The sequence below is a fragment of the Pistacia vera genome, unplaced genomic scaffold, assembly GCF_008641045.1.
Source record: "Pistacia vera cultivar Batoury unplaced genomic scaffold, PisVer_v2 Contig655, whole genome shotgun sequence".
In the NCBI taxonomy this organism is placed as follows: domain Eukaryota; kingdom Viridiplantae; phylum Streptophyta; class Magnoliopsida; order Sapindales; family Anacardiaceae; genus Pistacia; species Pistacia vera.
The window spans coordinates 220,665-239,464 of record NW_022196507.1 but is presented as its reverse complement, the minus strand read 5'-3'; the positions used below and the strand labels follow the sequence as shown (position 1 = coordinate 239,464).

General features: G+C 35.7%; 4 protein-coding genes across 5 annotated transcripts; all 4 read right to left on the bottom strand.

Moving 5' to 3' along the window:
* Positions 1-1,510: 1,510 nt before the first annotated feature.
* On the bottom strand, positions 1,511-2,933 carry LOC116111992 (tropinone reductase homolog At2g29170-like). Its single transcript, XM_031398165.1, has 5 exons — positions 2,880-2,933; positions 2,298-2,564; positions 2,001-2,217; positions 1,819-1,925; positions 1,511-1,730 (listed from the first exon to the last, which is right to left on the bottom strand). Exons 1-5 carry the CDS (start codon positions 2,931-2,933, stop codon positions 1,542-1,544), a joined length of 834 nt encoding a protein of 277 aa, XP_031254025.1. The 3' UTR covers positions 1,511-1,541.
* A 383-nt stretch (positions 2,934-3,316) lies between these two features.
* Positions 3,317-4,882, bottom strand: LOC116111944 (tropinone reductase homolog At2g29360-like). Its single transcript, XM_031398105.1, has 5 exons — positions 4,784-4,882; positions 4,302-4,509; positions 3,980-4,196; positions 3,779-3,885; positions 3,317-3,663 (listed from the first exon to the last, which is right to left on the bottom strand). Exons 1-5 carry the CDS (start codon positions 4,870-4,872, stop codon positions 3,475-3,477), a joined length of 810 nt encoding a protein of 269 aa, XP_031253965.1. The 5' UTR covers positions 4,873-4,882; the 3' UTR covers positions 3,317-3,474.
* A 9,396-nt stretch (positions 4,883-14,278) lies between these two features.
* LOC116111991 (tropinone reductase homolog At2g29260, chloroplastic-like) lies at positions 14,279-14,723 on the bottom strand. Its single transcript, XM_031398164.1, has 2 exons — positions 14,512-14,723; positions 14,279-14,397 (listed from the first exon to the last, which is right to left on the bottom strand). The coding sequence occupies exons 1-2, from the start codon at positions 14,693-14,695 to the stop codon at positions 14,279-14,281; spliced, it is 303 nt and encodes a 100-aa protein (XP_031254024.1). The 5' UTR covers positions 14,696-14,723.
* An 858-nt stretch (positions 14,724-15,581) lies between these two features.
* Positions 15,582-17,249, bottom strand: LOC116111947 (tropinone reductase homolog At2g29290-like). Of its 2 annotated transcripts, none has more exons than XM_031398108.1 (5): positions 17,100-17,249; positions 16,660-16,867; positions 16,344-16,560; positions 16,129-16,235; positions 15,582-15,974 (listed from the first exon to the last, which is right to left on the bottom strand). In XM_031398108.1, the coding sequence occupies exons 1-5, from the start codon at positions 17,186-17,188 to the stop codon at positions 15,786-15,788; spliced, it is 810 nt and encodes a 269-aa protein (XP_031253968.1). In that variant the 5' UTR covers positions 17,189-17,249; the 3' UTR covers positions 15,582-15,785. The 2 variants fall into 2 exon arrangements, with proteins under 2 accessions (XP_031253968.1, XP_031253969.1); XM_031398109.1 differs by having other exon boundaries at positions 16,660-16,879; positions 17,092-17,153.
* Between the last annotated feature and the right edge of the window lie 1,551 nt (positions 17,250-18,800).

Sequence of the window (18,800 nt, the reverse complement as noted above, 5' to 3'; positions counted from 1 at the left end):
CTATTAACTGTTCAGTGGAAACAAGGGAAACTGAAATGTGTATGATGATAAAAATTAAACATTGCTGAGCATATTTTTTGAACAAGCGAAAGTAATTTAAATGGTGGAATTTTTAAAGATAATAACAGTGTTCAGAATATTACAATGGTTATGAATAATACAAATTAATCGGCATATTACAATGGTTTGACAAATTTTTGAATAGGCAATAGTAATTTAAATAAACATATTATTTCAATTAAACATTGTTAAGCATATTTTTTACATTGGCAAAAGTAATTTAAATGACAGATTTTTTAAAGATAATAACAATGATTCCATTTTTTTTTTAAGATAATAATAATGGTTCCACAACTTACAAATGGTTTACTAAAGCTACATGATTCGGCATAAAACATTATCTAATATTTGTGAAACAAATAAAATTGGGTATATTCAACAACAACTTCTTTTCACGATATATGTATGTAACATAAAAAAATATCAATAAAAAGAGAGAACAAATATAATTAAAGCTACATATCAATATTTTGTTTTCCTTTTTCATCACTAAAATTGAATTCATTTTTATGACACAAATCCTCGCCTGTTCATCCTGAAATGGTCGAATGATACCAATCCTCGCAGGTCATCATCACTTGATTTTCTGAAACATATGAAAATGAAGATGGAAAATATGGAGACAATAATTAAAGGACAATTCCACTGAAAAACGAAAAAAAATTCTAAACTAAACAAAGAAATACAATTAAATATTATGGAACAACATCAGAAAACTATTAAAAAAAAAAAAAAAAAAACCAACTACAATTAAATATCAAACATCAATTGATATTTGTGAAACAAATGAAAATCACTCTCCTTCGTTGAAAGCATCAGATATAACAAATATAATTAAAACTATATATCAATATTTGTTTTTCTCTTTCATCATTAAAATTGAATTCATTTTATAGCACAAATCTTCCTCTGTTCATCCTAAAATGATTAAATGATATCAATCCTGGCAGGTCATCATCAGTTGATTTCTCTAGATAGATGAAAAAGAAAATGGAAAAGATGGAAAATCGATGATGTGGCTATGTCCTTCTTTGTATTTCTCTTATAAGTATATTATACCCAAAAGGTAGGGTTTGCAGAAAACTCACCTCATCAATTGACCGTAAAAATTTTGTTTCCTTAGCCGTAATATGAAAAAGACTAATTAGTATACCAAAAAATTTCAAATGTATATAATGCTTGTTAGGGTAATTTTCAATCATATAAAGATTTTTAATTTTAAAAACATTAAATTTGGGATTTACAAAGAGATTAGGTGGGACTTAAATAACACCACTGCCGCCTAAATCCAATATATTTCTATTTTAAATTACTTAAAAATAAAAACAAAAAGACAAACAATACAACAAATATTTATCTAAAATACTTCCATCAGAAGATGTACAATTCAGAAGATGTTACAATTGTTATCATCAGAAGATGTACAATTCAGCACACCAAGCAACTTCGTGTGAATTGGCCTTTTGGGTGTTTCTTGTAAGTTATGATCTGGGGAAGAAGAAGCCATTGACTGTAAATCCTCCATCCACACAAATAGTCTGTCCACTTATGTACGAGGCTGCAGGTAGGCTAAGGAACGCCACCAAAGATGACACCTCCTTTGGCTCCCCGATTCGTCCCATTGGAGTTCGCCATTTTACTTCCTCCAATAATTTCTCATCATTCAGAAGCTGCAAGAAGAATAAATTTCAAAACCATCTAGTCCTGTTCAAACAATTAACGATGATGTTCATAAGCATACAAAGTTCTTGCTCTTACAGGTTCAGCTAGGGGAGTTCTGATAAACCAAGGCGCCACAGAATTGGTCCTTATATTGTCTTTTGCCCATTCACAAGCCAAATTTTTGGCAAGCTGATTCATGGCTCCTGCAGATAATCAGTATAAATTATTACATCCATTTATAGAAGCTAGCAGTAAGAATAATCAAATTATTGACATACCTTTTGTAGCAGCATATATGGATCCTACACTTACTGATACTACACCACAAACCGAAGACATGAAAATAATACTTGCTGATCCTGAAGCTTTCAGAAGAGGATGTGCAAGTTGAGACAAGTGGTAAGCGGACTCCAAATTGGTGGTCATGAGAAAAGAAAAGTCTTCAGCCTTGTACTCCTCAGTGGGTTTGGTCCTATTTGTCCCAGCATTGTTTATCTACAGAGGCACAATTAATTCAATAACTTTAATATAATTTTGAGACTTGAGTAAAACAAAATGGATTGTGATATACATACAAGGATGTTGAGTTTGCCGTAAAACAGAGAGGAGACTTGCTTCATTAACTTCTCTCTTTCAGGTCGAGATGATACATCACAGACTGAACCACTGACTTTGAAGCCTTTCTTTTCCCATTCACGTAAGCATTCCTTAAGCTCTGCTTCATTCCTGGAGCATGTATGGACGATGGCACCTAGCTCTGCAAATTCCTCCACAACAGCATGCCTGATTACAATAGAAACAGAATGATCATTACCATGAATCAGATTATTTTCACTTGGAGTCTAAATTAATCCAAAACAGATTATGCTTTTGAGCATATAATTCTGTAAAGTTGGATGGATGTGTACTCATTGTGTCCTAATTAACATGATTACTCTATTTTTGCATGCATTAGCCTCTAGATCTGAAGTATAAATTAACGGCTAACTTTCTGCAGGGGCGTTATCGCATTTTTTAACTGTCATACCCATGTTCTTTTGAAAAACATGATGTCAACTGAACTACCTATAATAACAAACCTTAATGAAAGTTCAACAACATAGAATAAGAGGCAAAGAGAAGAAAATTAAAAGAGACAAGGAAATATATATAAGAACCCGAGTCCTTTGGTTCCACCGGTGACGAGTGCAGTCATTCCCTGAAGACTCCATCTGTTGCACCCACCACAATTATTTGCCTGAGTCATTCTCTCTAGCTTGCGTTGCTATGTTTTGGAATGGCTTCGGATGATTACTTATATACTATCGATAATCAATTCACCTGTCAGCCACTGGTTAGTGGCAGAATATGAAAATGTGTGGCTAATATTACATTCTTTCAATAAAAGAAGATATGATTATCACTTATCATGAAAGCGATATCTCATATACCATCATGTGGCTGGTAGAAATTCATAGCTTTTTCATACTCACAAACCTTGATACCAGAATTAAGATGATTATTACTTTAAGAGTTCAAATAAGTTCCTAAAATACATTAACTTGGATCTCTTAAGAACTAGAGAAAATTAAATACATAATTCTTTGTTCACAGATTAACCACCAGGTGGCCAATTACCTCATACATATAGTAGTTCAATTATTGATTTGCCCGACAATTCAAGGCTATATTTAATATAACAACGTACAATAGAGATGTCAACACATCCAAGCAACTTCTTGGGAAATTGCTTTTTTATCTGTTTCCTATTCGTTATGTCGGGGGGAAGGAGAAGCCATTGACCGTAAATCCTCCATCAACACAAATAGTTTGGCCAGTTATGTATGAGGCCGCAGGTAGGCAGAGGAATGCAACTAAAGAAGACACCTCTTTTGGCTCCCCGGTGCGTCCCATTGGAGCTCTAGAATTTACTTCCTTCAAATATTCCTCATTACTCAGATACTGTCAGCAAACAAAGAGAATCAATATCAAAATAAATTTTTCTATAACTAGTTTCTAGTCAGATCGAACAATATTGATGATGATGCCATCTCTAAATTGTTTGAGGAATTCTTACAGGTTCAGTTAGGGGAGTTCTAATAAACCAAGGCGCCACAGAATTAGTCCTTATGTTGTCTCTTGCCCATTCACATGCTAAATTTTTCGCAAGTTGATTCATGGCTCCTGCAAGTAATTTAACAATATGATACTGTGTCAATAAATCCACTTATTCTTGTATTACAGTATATTGAATGTTTTTGAGTAGTAAACTACATGCCTTTTGTAACTGCATAGATGGATCCAAAGTTTACTGATACCACACCAGCAACCGAAGACATTAAGATAATACTTCCTGAACCTGAAGCTTTCAGAAGAGGATGTGCTAGTTGGGATAAGTGATAAACAGACTCCAAATTGGTAGCCATGATGAATGAGAAATCTTCAGCATTGTACTCTTGAGTCGGCTTGTATATACTTGTCCCAACATTGTTTATCTACACTCGCAGAATTAATATTATTAAACTGAATAAATCAAGTGAAAAGCACACAACGTACATTCTACATATTTTAGAAAGCAGAATGGATGGTGGCATACATACAAGGATGTCAAGTTTGCCATTAAACAGAGAAGAGACTTCTTTCATTAGAGACTCTCGTTCTGAACGAGATGACACATCACAAACTGAACCACTGACTTTAAAACCTTTAGTTTCCCAACCACTTATGCATTCCTTAAGCTCATCTTCAGTTCTAGCACATGTATACACATTGGCACCTAGCTCTGCAAATTCCTCCACAATAGCTTGTCTGACAGCAATACAAAATGAAAAACAAATGAATCTCTAATCTGAGCTCTCTTAAGATTTTAAAGATTTTACAATACATGTATTTTAGTGAGTAGTATGAAGGTTACTTAAAGAAACACACTGATCATTGGCTCGTAGAGAAGGTTCTCTTGATATATAATTTATTTCTACACATCAGTACTTAATTTCAATCTCAGAGTGTAAATCCTATCTACAAATTACAAATACAAAGAGTAAGGTGAAGAGAAGAAAATTGAAAGAGAGAGAGTAAGAACCCGAGTCCTTTAGTTCCACCAGTGACAAGTGCAGTCATGCCCTGAAGAGTCCATCTATTGCGCATGCCCAAGCTCCCTGCCTCGGCCATATTTTTCTCTAAGTGTGAGCTCTTCTTAGGAATCGTTTGGAAAGCGATGTTATCTATATTTATGCAACGGAAACATAAACTCTAACGTTAACTATTGAATATAATAATAACAAGTAATAAAGCATAAATAAATAGTCAAAATTAAATATAAAATAAAAAATACCAGGAATTAACGAGATTCGGTATTGAACAAAACTTGTAAACTAAAAGGTCCTTAAAGAAAAAACCCTAAACAAAAGAAGTATAATAGAATTACAACTTGGGATGCCTAATAACAATGATTTGGCTCTTTATATATAGGCTCCAAAAGTTTCTCACTTTTCAATTCTAATCAATGTGGGACAAACTAACCTTTTTTGATCTATTATATATAAGTCTCTAAACCTTTCTCTATTATCATTCTATCCCCAATCTTGCTAAAAGCCATTTTTCAACCATGTTTATGTCATTGGTTCGTTTGGAAAGTGATGTGCTGCCAGCCTCAGCCATACTTTTCTCTAAGTGTCAGCTCTTCTTGGGAATCGGTGTTATCCATATTGATGATTATGTCGTTGGTTAGTTAATTATTGGTTCGTTGGGAAAGTGACGTTATCTATATTGATGATTATATCATCGGTGAAACCGTGAAAACGAGACCGCAATTCCTTTAGTCTACCAACTCTACGATATTGAACAAATATAATTTTTAATATTCTCTTTAATGTTCGGTATTTAGGTCTAAGATCGACAAAAATATGACTTTGATATAATAATAAAGTGAGTTTGGATAAAAGTCATCGTAAAAAATTAGCTTAATGAAGGAAAGAGTCTAACTATATATATACATCATAATAATCCATTAATTTGATGATTTAAGACAAATATAACTCTTTATAAGCTAAACTGTTTGTTTACTATTTTTTGAGTTTATAAGCTGGACTTATAAGCCAAAAGAAATAAATTAGGGGGAAGATACTTTTTTTTTTTTGGCTTATAAGTAGAGTGTTTATAAACTAATTTGATTAAATATATTACCATATTATCCCTTTATAATTTTAAAATTTTATCCTATATCCTTACTTTTAAATAATGTAATACTATTTTTAGTCATTTTAATAATAAATCTAACTTATAAACCATATTTTATTAAATGCGTTAACGACTTATAAATATTTTAATCAAACACGTAACTGCTTCAATTTTAAATGCTTATAAACCATTATAAGTATTAACTTTATAAGTTAATTTTCATAAATTCAGACAAATATCAACAAAGATTCATTCGCCCCACATATATTTAAGTTGTCATCAAAACCTAAGCTCACTTGACTCCAACAGCTGGGCTGCAAGTTGGGTTCACAACTACAGGCCACAGATAGACACCCTATTTTAGCTTTGTTTCAAATATATTAATGGTTAGTTTTCGATTGTGATTTTGTGTTAAAAATCTTAATTTGAAATAAAAAATTTTATCTAAAAAAGAGTTGGAAAAAATAAAAATGAAAGAAAATGTATAACTTTTTATTAAACCAGTGGAGTCTATAGTCTTTTCTTATCCCATCATTTTCACTTCCATTTTGGATTAAAATTCTTAAGAAAGATAAGAACAGTTAATTTTTTTAACATGCCTGGGAGATTGTAGGGGATGATATTTTTGGAGCTGTCACGGATTTCTTTGTCCAAGGCCGAATGTTAAAAGATGTTAACGCCACTATTATTATTCTGGTGCCTAAAATGGAAGTGCCCATGACAGTAGGTGATTTTAGACCCATCTCTTGCTGTAATGTCCTTTATGAATGCTTTTCAAAAATTCTGGCTAATAGGAATATGGGATGCTTGGGAGATATCGTGGATGATACTCAATCAGCTTTTGTGCCCGGGAGAAAGATCAATGACAATGTGCAGGTGGTATAACAAGAGCTTTATGTAAGAGTGCCTCTGTTTGTGTTAACTGGTGGGATGAGATGGGATCTGGTGGTTAACTCATAGTAGTATCTGCTATCTTCGTTGGAGGGTGGGAAATCATGCTGTTTGGTTTTTGGCAGTCGCTAGAGGGGGAGCTTGGTCTTGATAAGCAGTTTAGTTTGGTTTTGTGTATATGTATCCAGACCTTTACTGTTTTCTCTTATGGTGAGGGAGATTTGCACATTTATGTAGGTAGCTTTGGGTTTCTCTCCACTCTTGGTTGTCTGGGCAACAAGTTGGAAAGCTGCTGGTCTATGTTTCCTCTCCTGTGTGTATCATTGGATTGCATGTTCCAAGTGCAGATTTTGAAGAATCTCGTTAAACAGGAAGTGTTTGTTGGTCAATGTGAGTTTGGACCGTCTGCAATTCTGTTTGGAATCACAAGTCGTGTTTTTCTTGGGCAGAAGGTTGGTTTTTAATTGGGAAGCCTTAATGAGGTCCTTACTGGTTTTTTGTTCTTGGAATCCCAGGACGTTCACCTCCCTGTGCTTTTCTTCTCTACTTGGCCTGCTTCTATGGGCATGGGCATACCTAAAGGATGGATGTTTACACTTGGCTTTAGTGGTGGGCAGGAAAAATGGATTAGCACCAGGGCTGACATATGGTTCTCTGGGCGTGCCTTGTTTGTTCTCTGGAGGGCTTTGAAGATGGAGCAACAAGGCATTTTCGGCTTGTACTGGTCTCTTCTTCGCAGCCTCATTTAAGTTTTCTATGGTGGGCCTTAACGGTGATTTTGTTTTTCTTGGGCCATTTTGACCGGGTTGGACTGCTTTGTGTTGGACCGGTGACCTGCTATGTGTATAGCTCTCGGAGAGCCGTCCTTGGACTCTTTTGTGCAGAATTGTAGATCCTTGTTTTTCCGGGCTTTCTGTTGTTGTAACCTTGGGTCTGACTAAAGTTTGTAGTCTAGCTTCTCTAGGTTGTACATTTTATTCTTTTATACGATTATCGGGTTTACTATATAAAAAAAAAAAAAAAAAAAAAAAAACCTGTATTTTGCATGATAACCAGCTAAATTCTTGACATTGAAGTTTAACTCTCGTTTAATTTGTGTGAACCGGGTGAGGATTCAAAGCCAGCGTTACATGCAAAATAAATTTTCATCTTCTCACAATCTTTAACATTACATGCAAAATACGAACGTTTCTTTTATATATATATATATATATATATATAACAGAAAACTTTCGTATAAAATATATATATATCATAAAAAGATCTTATAATAAAGTCATAATATAATCAATGAATGTTCTTTTTTATGATCAGAAACTAGACCCCATAAACCCTTTGACCACACCCCCGGAAACCAAGTATCACACACCCGCCGACACTTAAAGTATCAAAAACCCCCGGAACAGCAAAAATAATTAAGGCAGGGTTGCCAATACAAAAATAACCAAAACAAAATACAGCAACTGCAGACCAAGAAAAAACAAAAAAACCAGAAAACCTCAGCCCACACCAGCAGGGACTGCAACAACCAAAAACACACTAGCCAAGCAAATATCTGCCACGAAAGAGGGGACTGCAGCAGCCACAGACCCCATAAGCAGGGATTGCACCAACCATATTAACCCAGGATTGAATATCGATCTTATTTCCAAAAACAAACCAGCCCAGCATAACCCAGCCAACGTCCTGGATCCCTGTAACAGCAGCCACACTCGACTAGGACTAGCATTTAATTTGTAATAGTGATGCAACTATAACTTTATCACCGTGTATGCATATTAGAAACAAGCTCCAAGTCTCCACCAATGGAATTTGTTCAAACTTTAACTGATCGTGAATAATCAGCTACATTTACACTGGCAATCGACGCAATTCTTGCTGCTCCATCCCCATACCACTAATCTTCTGGGAAAACCGATCAAACGCATCCTTGATAGCTATGGCATTTTTATAGACTACATTTAAAGCCCATGCAACGAAAACAATATATCCGTTCGAGTGTGGGATGACAGAGATTAATGCCGCTAAAGCAAGAGAACCTGATATTGAGCCTATTCCATTGCAGACTTGACAGTGAGTACTCTGATATTGAAGTTTAAACTTCCGATAGTAGTGGATGATTGTGGCCACCAGAAAAATCTACATATTTATTGGATGCGTTTCGAACAGTGAATTAGTGGAGCCTTGTACATGCAGTTGTAAAACGCCAACAAGCAATGGAATGAGAACACCGAAGACACCATAGTTTGGTATTGACGACAGGATATTTTGCACACTACAAACCATACAAATAAAAATGATTAAACATATATGCTTCTTATGATATAGTAAGTATGATTATGTTCGTAGTGAAAGTAAACCTTACTTGGTAGTTCCTACATTAATCTGTAGATAATTGCTGTGCCTACAAAAGATGAACAGATTTGCATCAAACACATGTATAAAATCTCGCAAATATCAAATATCATCATTCTTGTAAATTTACTCAAAAGGTACGGTATATTATTTGCAGAAAACTCACTCCATCAGTTGACCGTAAAAGTTTTGTGTCTTCAGCTGTACTCGTTTTTCTGCTTAAAACCCTAAATTCTGCTCTTTTTTCTCAGGAACAAAAAAGGCTCAGGCTGAATTAAGGATTGGAGAGAGGTGGCGTAAAGAAATATTTGAAATATGTTGTTCTGATGAAAGAGTAGAGGTGCAAAAGAGAGATGAGGCGGAAGATAATTAAACAGAAGAGAAGGTTAAAGGATTTGAGGGTGTGGTAAGGAGATTGAAGGAGCCAGTTCTGGAGGGGTTTTATAGGGTTGTAACAAATTGCTACAAAGGTCCAATAGTAAAAGATAGTGTGTGTGAAAAGGTCAAAGGAGAATTAAGGTCCAGAATAGTTTCATTTCTAATCAATGGCATGTTTGTAGTTGAGTCATCATCCTAAGTATTATACAGTCAGATTGATATTTATTGCACCTGTAGTTGAGTCATCATAGTATACAGTCAGATTGATATATTTTTAATAAAAAAATTTTAATAAAATATATTTAAAAATATTTCAATTGGATACCATTCCCTCCCACGCGTCTTCCCACACCAAAACTCCCACGCGTCCTCTAGGGAATGGTATCCAATTGAAATATTTTATTAAAAAAGTATATGAAAATGGAACTTAATTTGATCAGATTGAAGAGCCGAAACAAGATATAAAATTAATTAAATGAGTAAATCACGTTTGAGATATATAGTTTAGATCAAAGTTTTGGAGGTAGAAATTGTGAATTTATGAATATTACACCTCCAAACAGGATGGACGTGTAGGTCAAAAGAGGAGACCAGGCCCCACTACGTAAAGCTCAGTTGGCCGTACTAAAAGTTAAAAAACAACGGAGTTGATTTGATTTAATTTATACATAGAATAACGTAATAAAATTTTCACCATTAAAATTAATTAAAGGAAGAGGAAGGAGTCAAGGAGCCCATTACGTAAAGCTCAGTTGGCCGTACTAAAAGTTAAAAAACAACTGGAGTTGATTTGACAACTTTGGATTAACATTATAGAATTGGTCAATTGGGTCAATTGACAATCCAACGTTAAGAATAAATAAACTTTAATAATTTGTTCTTAGCATAAATAAAAATTATGGACAACATTAGTTTCATGGCTCCTGCACCAATCAAACTTCATCAATCTTAAATCCATTACTCAATACTTAACCATTTATTATAATACTAATTAAAATTAATTACCTTTGGTAATTGCATATATGGATCCAACATCAACTGATACCACCTCACAAACCGAAGATATGAAAATAATACTACCAGCCCCGGAAGATTTCAAAAGAGGATGCGCAAGTTGGCAAAAGTGATAAGCAGACTCAAAATTTGTAGCCATGATAAATGAGAATTCCTCGGCTTTGTACTCTTCAGTCGGTTTGCATATATTTGTCCCAACATTGTTTATCTGATATCAATAACATACTTGGATAATTAGAAAACCACCAACTTTAAATTATTGAATTTAGAAATTGGAGGGTGACCTACAAGAATGTTAAGTTTGCCATTAAACAGAGATGAGACTTCATTCATTAGCTTCTCTCGTTCTGCTACGCTAGATGATACATCACAAACTGTACCAGTGATTTTGAAACCTTTGATTCCCCATTCACTTATGCGTTCATTGAGCTCAGCTTCATTCCTAGAGCATGTATGCACAGATGCCCCTAGCTCTGCCAGTTCCTCCACAACAGCATGCCTGATGAGTGATTCATGACACAATATTAAATGTTTAATAGTCAAATATTAACAAAAGAAACAGAATGTACATGTTCGTTCTTAATTATTTCAAAAAAATTTCTCTCCATTTTGTTGACTTATCACATAACTTCCTGGAAATGGACATATTCTTTAATAAATTACCACATTTAGAGCTTTCTGTGGGGGAAGGTAAAGCTAAAGGCATGTGAAAAGTTACCCGATTCCTTTGGTTCCACCGGTGACAAGAGCGGTCATGCCCTTAAGACTCCATCTGTTGTGCTCGCCACAGCTCACTGCGTCACCCATTCTGTCTTTCTTTTCTAGTACTTGCACTAGTGTTGGCTGGTTATTTCATCAGAAACCAGTTCTGTTATATGAGAGTTGAGAATGGAAGTCGGCAAATTCATCAGTCCAAAATGGCAACAACAAGTGGTTAAAAAAAGTAGGCGAGGACCTTAAACGATTATAAAGTATTGATAGTGCTTGGAGTGGATGCATTAATTCATACTAAATAACTATTTTCTTCACAAAGCTAAACTTAAAAAGTCTGAAAATGATAGTGGAACCAAAGGCAAAAAAAGAGATTTGAGAATTCATGATTGGTCTCCAATAGCGGCGTCGTATTTTTTTTTTTAAATCCTGGATAAGATCTAGATAAGCTGGTTGCAGTTGCACGTCACCCATCATATGGATGACTTCACTCTTCTGTAATGCTGGAGTCTACTGCACACATAGCATCATCATATGGATGACTTCACTCTATCCATTAACTTCTTTCCTTCTGCTCGAGATGATACATCGCATACTGTACCAGTGACTTTAAAACCTTTCATTTCCCATTACCGTATGCATTCATTAAGCTCAACTTCGTTTCTAGAGCATGTATGCACAGATGCACCCATCTCTGCTAATTCCTCCACAACAGCATGCCTGATGGGCGTTGTACATGATTAAACAATGAAATATTAACAGAATGTTAAATATGCTACTCAATGTCTCTCTAGTTAGTATATGAAACCACAGAGTACTACATCAGGGACAAGAATAACTGTCAAATGCCACTCAAATAATTTTAATACAGCCAACCTTAATGAGAATTATTTAGTAGCCACTAGCCTATAACAAGAAAAATAAAAAGAGAGGAGAACTGAGAGGAAGAAAAACCCGAGTCCTTTGGTTCCACCAGTGACAAGTGCTGTCATGCCCTGAAGATTCCATCTGTTGAGCCCACTGTAGCTGTCTGCTTGAGCCATTATCTCTACTGCTGTTACTTCCAGAAGTTCTTGAAGGTTATATGTTGATAGCCATATATATCGTCCGTCTAACTATTATTAACCACAACCACATGATAGAAGTAGAAGATGCCAAATCAGTCAATTTCAATGTAGACACTAGCAATCAAACCATGATAAGGAAATGCAACTAACACCACAAAATGCCTTGCCCAAACAAAGCAGACGATTAGATTGTGGAGTCTGGACGCTTTCTGATATTAGAAAGTCGATCCAACTTGTGGCTTGCAGAAGTTCATGAGTTTTGGCCACGAAACTTGTATCCAAAGACGATAATCGATTATTCATATTTTGTTAAACACTTGGGCTTTAAGTTTGGACACCAACAGAAATCAAGTAAAGATTGCCCCATAATCAAAGTTGTTAGAGAAATATTTAATTTATTCATTATGAAGGAAAAGATGTCCGGGGGATATATACAGATGGTAATAATATTATACTTACAAAGATTTTCATACAAAGTGAGATGGTAAAAAATGAATAAAAAAGTGAAACAAAAAGTCAAACTTATTAAATTCACTCTTTTATTTATTTTTTGCCACATCACTTTGTACGAAGATCTTTATAAAATTTCTTTGTAAGTGTAGTATTACTCTACAGATGGGCCAATGACATAATGCAGTATCTAAAGCTAGATATTACAAGAGGTGGGAAAGGCCTGGGCCTGGACCTTGAGGGCCCGGGCCAAAATAATTAGGGGCTGGTCATGGGCCCAAGACCAGTCTTATGGGCCTAGATATTTTTTTATAAAATTTTATTTTAACCCCTATATTTATTATCAATGTCATATTAAATAGGAGGATTTTGGATATTTTACATAAGTTAAAAGGAAATTGGGGAGGAGTAAACCTAGGCATTTGGGACTGGTCCCAAAAACCAATCCTAGGAGACTTAGTCCCAAACTCGGACTAGGCCCATGGATGAGGGACTGGTCCCTAGGTTGGGCCCTCCTCCAAGGCCTAGGCTTGGGACCGAGGGCCCAACCTAGGGACCGAAACCCCTTTGCATTTTTTTAAAAAGGTCATTTGAAAAATATTCAAAAACCCCCTGTAATTTGAAAATTGACAAAAATATTGAAGGTTAAATTGATGTTTTACACAATTTACTAATCTTGGAGTGTGGAACTAAATTTTCCAGCCTCTAAAAATTACATAGACCCCCCTATATAATTTTTATTAACCCCTTAAAAAAAGAAATTTTTCAAACCCATAAAACCAGTCGTATGGGCCCAAGACCGGTCCTAGGGATTGGTCTAGGCCTTGAAATTTCTCATGGGCTTGGGACTCATGGGACCAGTCCTGTTGGGACCAATCCTTGCCTAGGTCTAGGGAGGGGGTTTGGGCTTGGGCCTTGGAGGAGGGACCAACCCTGAGCTCGGGCCCTCCTCCATTGGGCTTGGTCCTGTCCTAGGACCGATTTTTTGGGTTGAACTTTTTGAGTCTGAGCTTAATTCCCACTTCTATTACATGGTTATTGGATGGAACAATTACACAATTATTACTCACGTTCTTTTGGAAGAAGCCATTCACTGGTTTACTACAAAGATACACTTAACTTCGGGTTTTGTTTATGTTTATGAGTTTTACAAACAAAACTTGATGTGAAAGATGATTATTAATCAATTTTTATTTCATCACGCAATTAAATAGTTGCCAGACTAGAACCAGATCAAGTAGGCCAGAACATGAATAACCCTCTTAAGGAAATACCAAACTTTTTCATTCGACAACTAGTTAGGTCAACATTCATGAATGATAGATAGGTAATACATGAGGAGTTTAAATCATGTTGGGACTTTTTATTGCTGGTGAAGCTGTCAAGATGGAATATGTCTCGGCCTACAAAGACATATTATCATGCATACATATGACCAGTGGGACTGCACATGGCCTTTAAATTTCGTAATAAAGACTGACCCAAGTCTTGAGCTGGGTGATTTTCAACCTCTGTTGGACATTTAACACACATCAAGCAAAGATTTCACAATCATCAAAGGTTTTGATGTACCAAGGTGCCACAGCATTACATCTTATGTTGTCTTTTGCCCACTCACAAGCCAAATTTCGTGTAAGCTGATTGATAGCTCCTGAAAACCAACCGAAAGTAAACAAAATTAAAATAAAGTTTCATAAAACTCTTCAACTGGACCACATGGACCCATAAATGATGCGGTGAAATTCACATCAGAAGGGTAAATTACCTTCAGTTGATCCCTGAACAGACATGTTTTTGAGTGAGACAAAACCAGACACAGAAGATGTAAATACAATGCTTGCTGCTCCAGATGCTTTCAGCAGGGGATCAGCTAGTTGTGATAAGTTAAAAACAGATTCAAAATTTGTGGCCATGAGAGTGGAAAATTCCTCTGCTGTGAACTCTACCATTGGTTTCCGGATATTTGTTCCAACATTATTAATCTACGAAAACATTAAAGCCTTGAACTTCATGTTGCACAAAAAAATAGTGGTTAAGAGATGGGAGGATTCATTTTAATTTTGGCACTTAAAAAGATCAACAATAGAAAGCACAAAATTTACAAGTAGCACTCTTATTAATAGAATTTTATACATAAACGGTAGTACGAAATAACTATATTGGGGTTCCGAAAGGACATATGGACAGGTTATACAAAAAAATTTTGAAGCATGCAAGAAATAATTAATGATCACCTTAATCATTAAATAATGACTTGGATGTTATGCATTTGGGTTTAAATTTTAGCTCAACTAATAAATAGCTCGTCTCTTACTTTCACTTTTCAACTAGGAAGTTGTCATTTCAAAAACCAATAATGTTTGATCTTATAATAATATAACATTCAATAGTTTGCATATATATAATTTTGTATTCATCACATATTCACAGCTGAGAAGGGGAAAATTATAATTTGCCGGAGCACATTGAAGTGAAAGCAGAGTAGCTAGCTAGTGAACAGAATTTGTGCTCCAGGATTTGTAGCGGGAGGGAACAAGTGATACCAGGGTATCTCCTGAAGTTTCCACCCCCAATTATGTGCTTCACATAGTCATGTTCCAATAAAAAGAGAGAGACAGTTGGTTTTAATGGTGATTTGCTGAAATGAGATTGTTTAAAGCATTTTAGTTGCTATTAATGTGTTTGGGTAAGCAAAAGAAGTTAGATTGGTGTGGTTAATGGCCTGAAAATCGCAGAATTTCTGGGTTCAGGCTTCGGAACTGCTGGGTTAGGATGAAGAAACTGGAGCACAGATTTATTTATATGTTATCCCATAAAATTCATACCTTTTGACACTCAAATAAATAGTTGAATCCCTTTATTGTATCCCGAATGAGTTATTACACTCGAATACAAGAGGAGGAAAAATAACTCCCCTCCTAATTTTATCATATCACTCTTAATAGTATGTGATTTGGTGACTTGGACTCCATCACTTGTTATTCTTGTTGATGTGACTTCCATGAATTTAGTGTCATATTCCTGCAAGTTATAACCAATTCAGGTTCTTGGGAAGAATAACCCGTTCACTGTAAATCCTCCATCAACACAAATAGTCTGCCCAGTAATGTACGAGGCTGCTGGTAGACAAAGAAATGCTATCAAGGAAGAAACCTCCTTTGGCTCCCCAATGCGTCCCATTGGAGTTCGAACGACTACCTCCTTCATGAAAGTCTCATTATCCAGATGCTGCAACCATAAAGAGATGTATGTCAATTAAACAAGCTCTAATTATTTTAAAACTGAGTTTGGTTATTGGACTTAATAATATTAATGCAGTAAAATTCCTGACATAACCATTAAAATGCTGACATAGAATGTAAACGTGTCAAGTGATTCTTACAGGTGCTGTTAGAGGAGTTCTGATGAGCCAAGGCGCGACAGAATTAGCCCTTATGTTGTCTCTTGCCCACTCACAAGCCAAATTCTTGGCAAGTTGGTTCATAGCCCCTGCAGATAAATAGATCAACATCAGTATCACCGCTAGCTCTCAAAATCAATCATCAATATTAAAACCAGTTAAGCTTTCAATATCGTAAATATAATGAAAAAATTTACCTTTAGTTGCTGAATAAGTGGCATCACCGCTTACTGATACCACACCACAGACTGAGGACAAGAAAATAATACTTCCTGCTCCTGAAGCTTTCAACAGAGGATATGCAAGTTGAGATAAGTAGTAAGCAGACTCAAAATTGGTAGTCATGACCACTGAAAAATCTTCAGCATTTTGCTCTATAATCGGCTTTCCTCTGCTTGTCCCAACATTGTGAACCTGGAGTTGCATAGCAAAATATAAGATAATGGAAATTTTGAACTATTTGCTGAATTACATCTGAGACAAAATGGATTTGGAAAGTGAAGAGCTATATACAAGGATGTTAAGTTTTCCATTGAATAAAGATGACACTCTATCCATTAACTTCTTTCCTTCTGCTCGAGTTGATACATCACATACTGTACCAGTAACTTTAAAACCTTTCATTTCCCATTCCCGTATGCGTTCATTAAGCTCAGCTTCGTTTCTAGAGCATGTATGCACAGATGCACCCATGTCTGCCAATTCCTCCACAACAGCATGCCTGATGGGGTTGTACATGATTAAACAATGAAATATTAACAGAATGTTAAATATGCCACTCAATTTCTCGCTAGTTAGTATATGAAACCACAGAGTACTACATCATGGACAAGAATAACTGTCAAATGCCACTCAAATAATTTTAATACAACCAACTTAATGAGAATTATTTAGTAGCCACTAGCCTATAACAAGAAAAATAAAAAGAGAAGAGAACTGGGAGGAAGAAAAACCCGAGTCCTTTGGTTCCACCAGTGACAAGTGCTGTCATGCCCTGAAGATTCCATCTGTTGAGCCCACTGTAGCTTTCTGCTTGAGCCATTATCTCTACTGCTGTTACTTCCAGAAGTTCTTGAAGGTTATATGTTGATAGCCATATATATCGTCCGTCTTAACTATTATTAACATACGCAAGATAACAAGTAACAATAATTGCATAGTTCATTGCTTACACACTCAAAACGTTTTTATATGGTTACATATTTGTTAACCACAACCACATGATAGAAGTAGAAGATGCCAAATCAGTCAATTTCAATGTAGACACTAGCAATCAAATCATGATAAGGAAATGCAACACACACCACAAAATGCCTTGCCCAAACAAAGCAAAAGATTAGATTGTGGAGTCTGGACGCTTTCTGAAATTAGAAAGTCGATCCAACTTGTGGCTTGCAGAAGTTCATGAGTTTTGGCCGCGAAACTTGTATCCAAAGACGATAATCGATTATTCATATTTTGTTAAACACTTGGGCTTTAAGTTTGGACACCAACAGAAATCAAGTAAAGATTGCCCCATAATCAAAGTAGTTAGAGAAATATTTAATTTAGAATATATACAGATCAATAATACTATATTTACAAATAAATCTTACAAAGATTTGCATACAAAGTGAGATGGTAAAAAATGAATAGAAAATGGGGATATATACAGATCAATAATACTATATTTACAAATAAATCTTACAAAGCAAAAAATGGATGGAAGAGTGAAACAAAAAGTCAAACTCATTAAATTCATTTTTTTATTCATTTTTTGCCACATTACTTTGTATGGAGATTTTTGTAAAATTTCTTTGTAAGTGCAGCATTACTCTATACAGATAGGCATATTACAAGAGGTGGGAAAGGCCTGGGCTTGGACCTTGAGGGCCCGGGCCCAAATAATTAGGGGCTGGTCAAGGGCCCAGGATCAGTCTTATGGGCCTAGACATTTTTTTATAAAATTTTATTTTAACCCTTATATTTATTATCAATTTCATATTAAATAGGAGGATTTTGGATATTTTACAGAAGTTAAAAGGAGATTGGGAAGGGGTAGACCTAGGCATTTGGGACTGGTCCCAAAAAACCAATCCTAGGAGGCTTGGTCCCAAACCTGGACTAGGCCCATGGATGAGGGACTGGTCCCTAGATCGGGCCCTCCTCCAAGGCCTAGGCTTGGGACCGATCCCAAACCTAGGCCCAAACCCCTTTGCATTTTTTCATAAAAGTCATTTGAAAAATATTTAAAAACTCCCTGTAATTTGAAAATTGACAAAAATATTGAAGGTTAAATTGATATTTTACACAATTTACTAATCTTCGAGGGTGGAAAAAATTTTCTAGCCTCTAAAAATTACATAAACCCCCTACATAATTTTTATTAACCCCTTAAAAAAAGAAAATTTTCAAGCCCATAGAACCAGTCTTATGGGCCCAAGATCGGTCCTAGGAACTGGTCTAGGCCTTGAAATTTCTCATAGGCTTGGGACCCATGAGTGACTGGTCCCATTTGGGACCAGTCTTGTTGGGACTGATCCTTGCCTAGGTCTAAGGAGGGGATTTGGGCTCGGGCCTTGGAGGAGGGATCAACCCTCCTCCATTGGGCTTGGTCCGGTCCTAGGACTGGTTTTTTGGGTTAGACTTTTTGGATCCGAGCCTAATTCCCACTT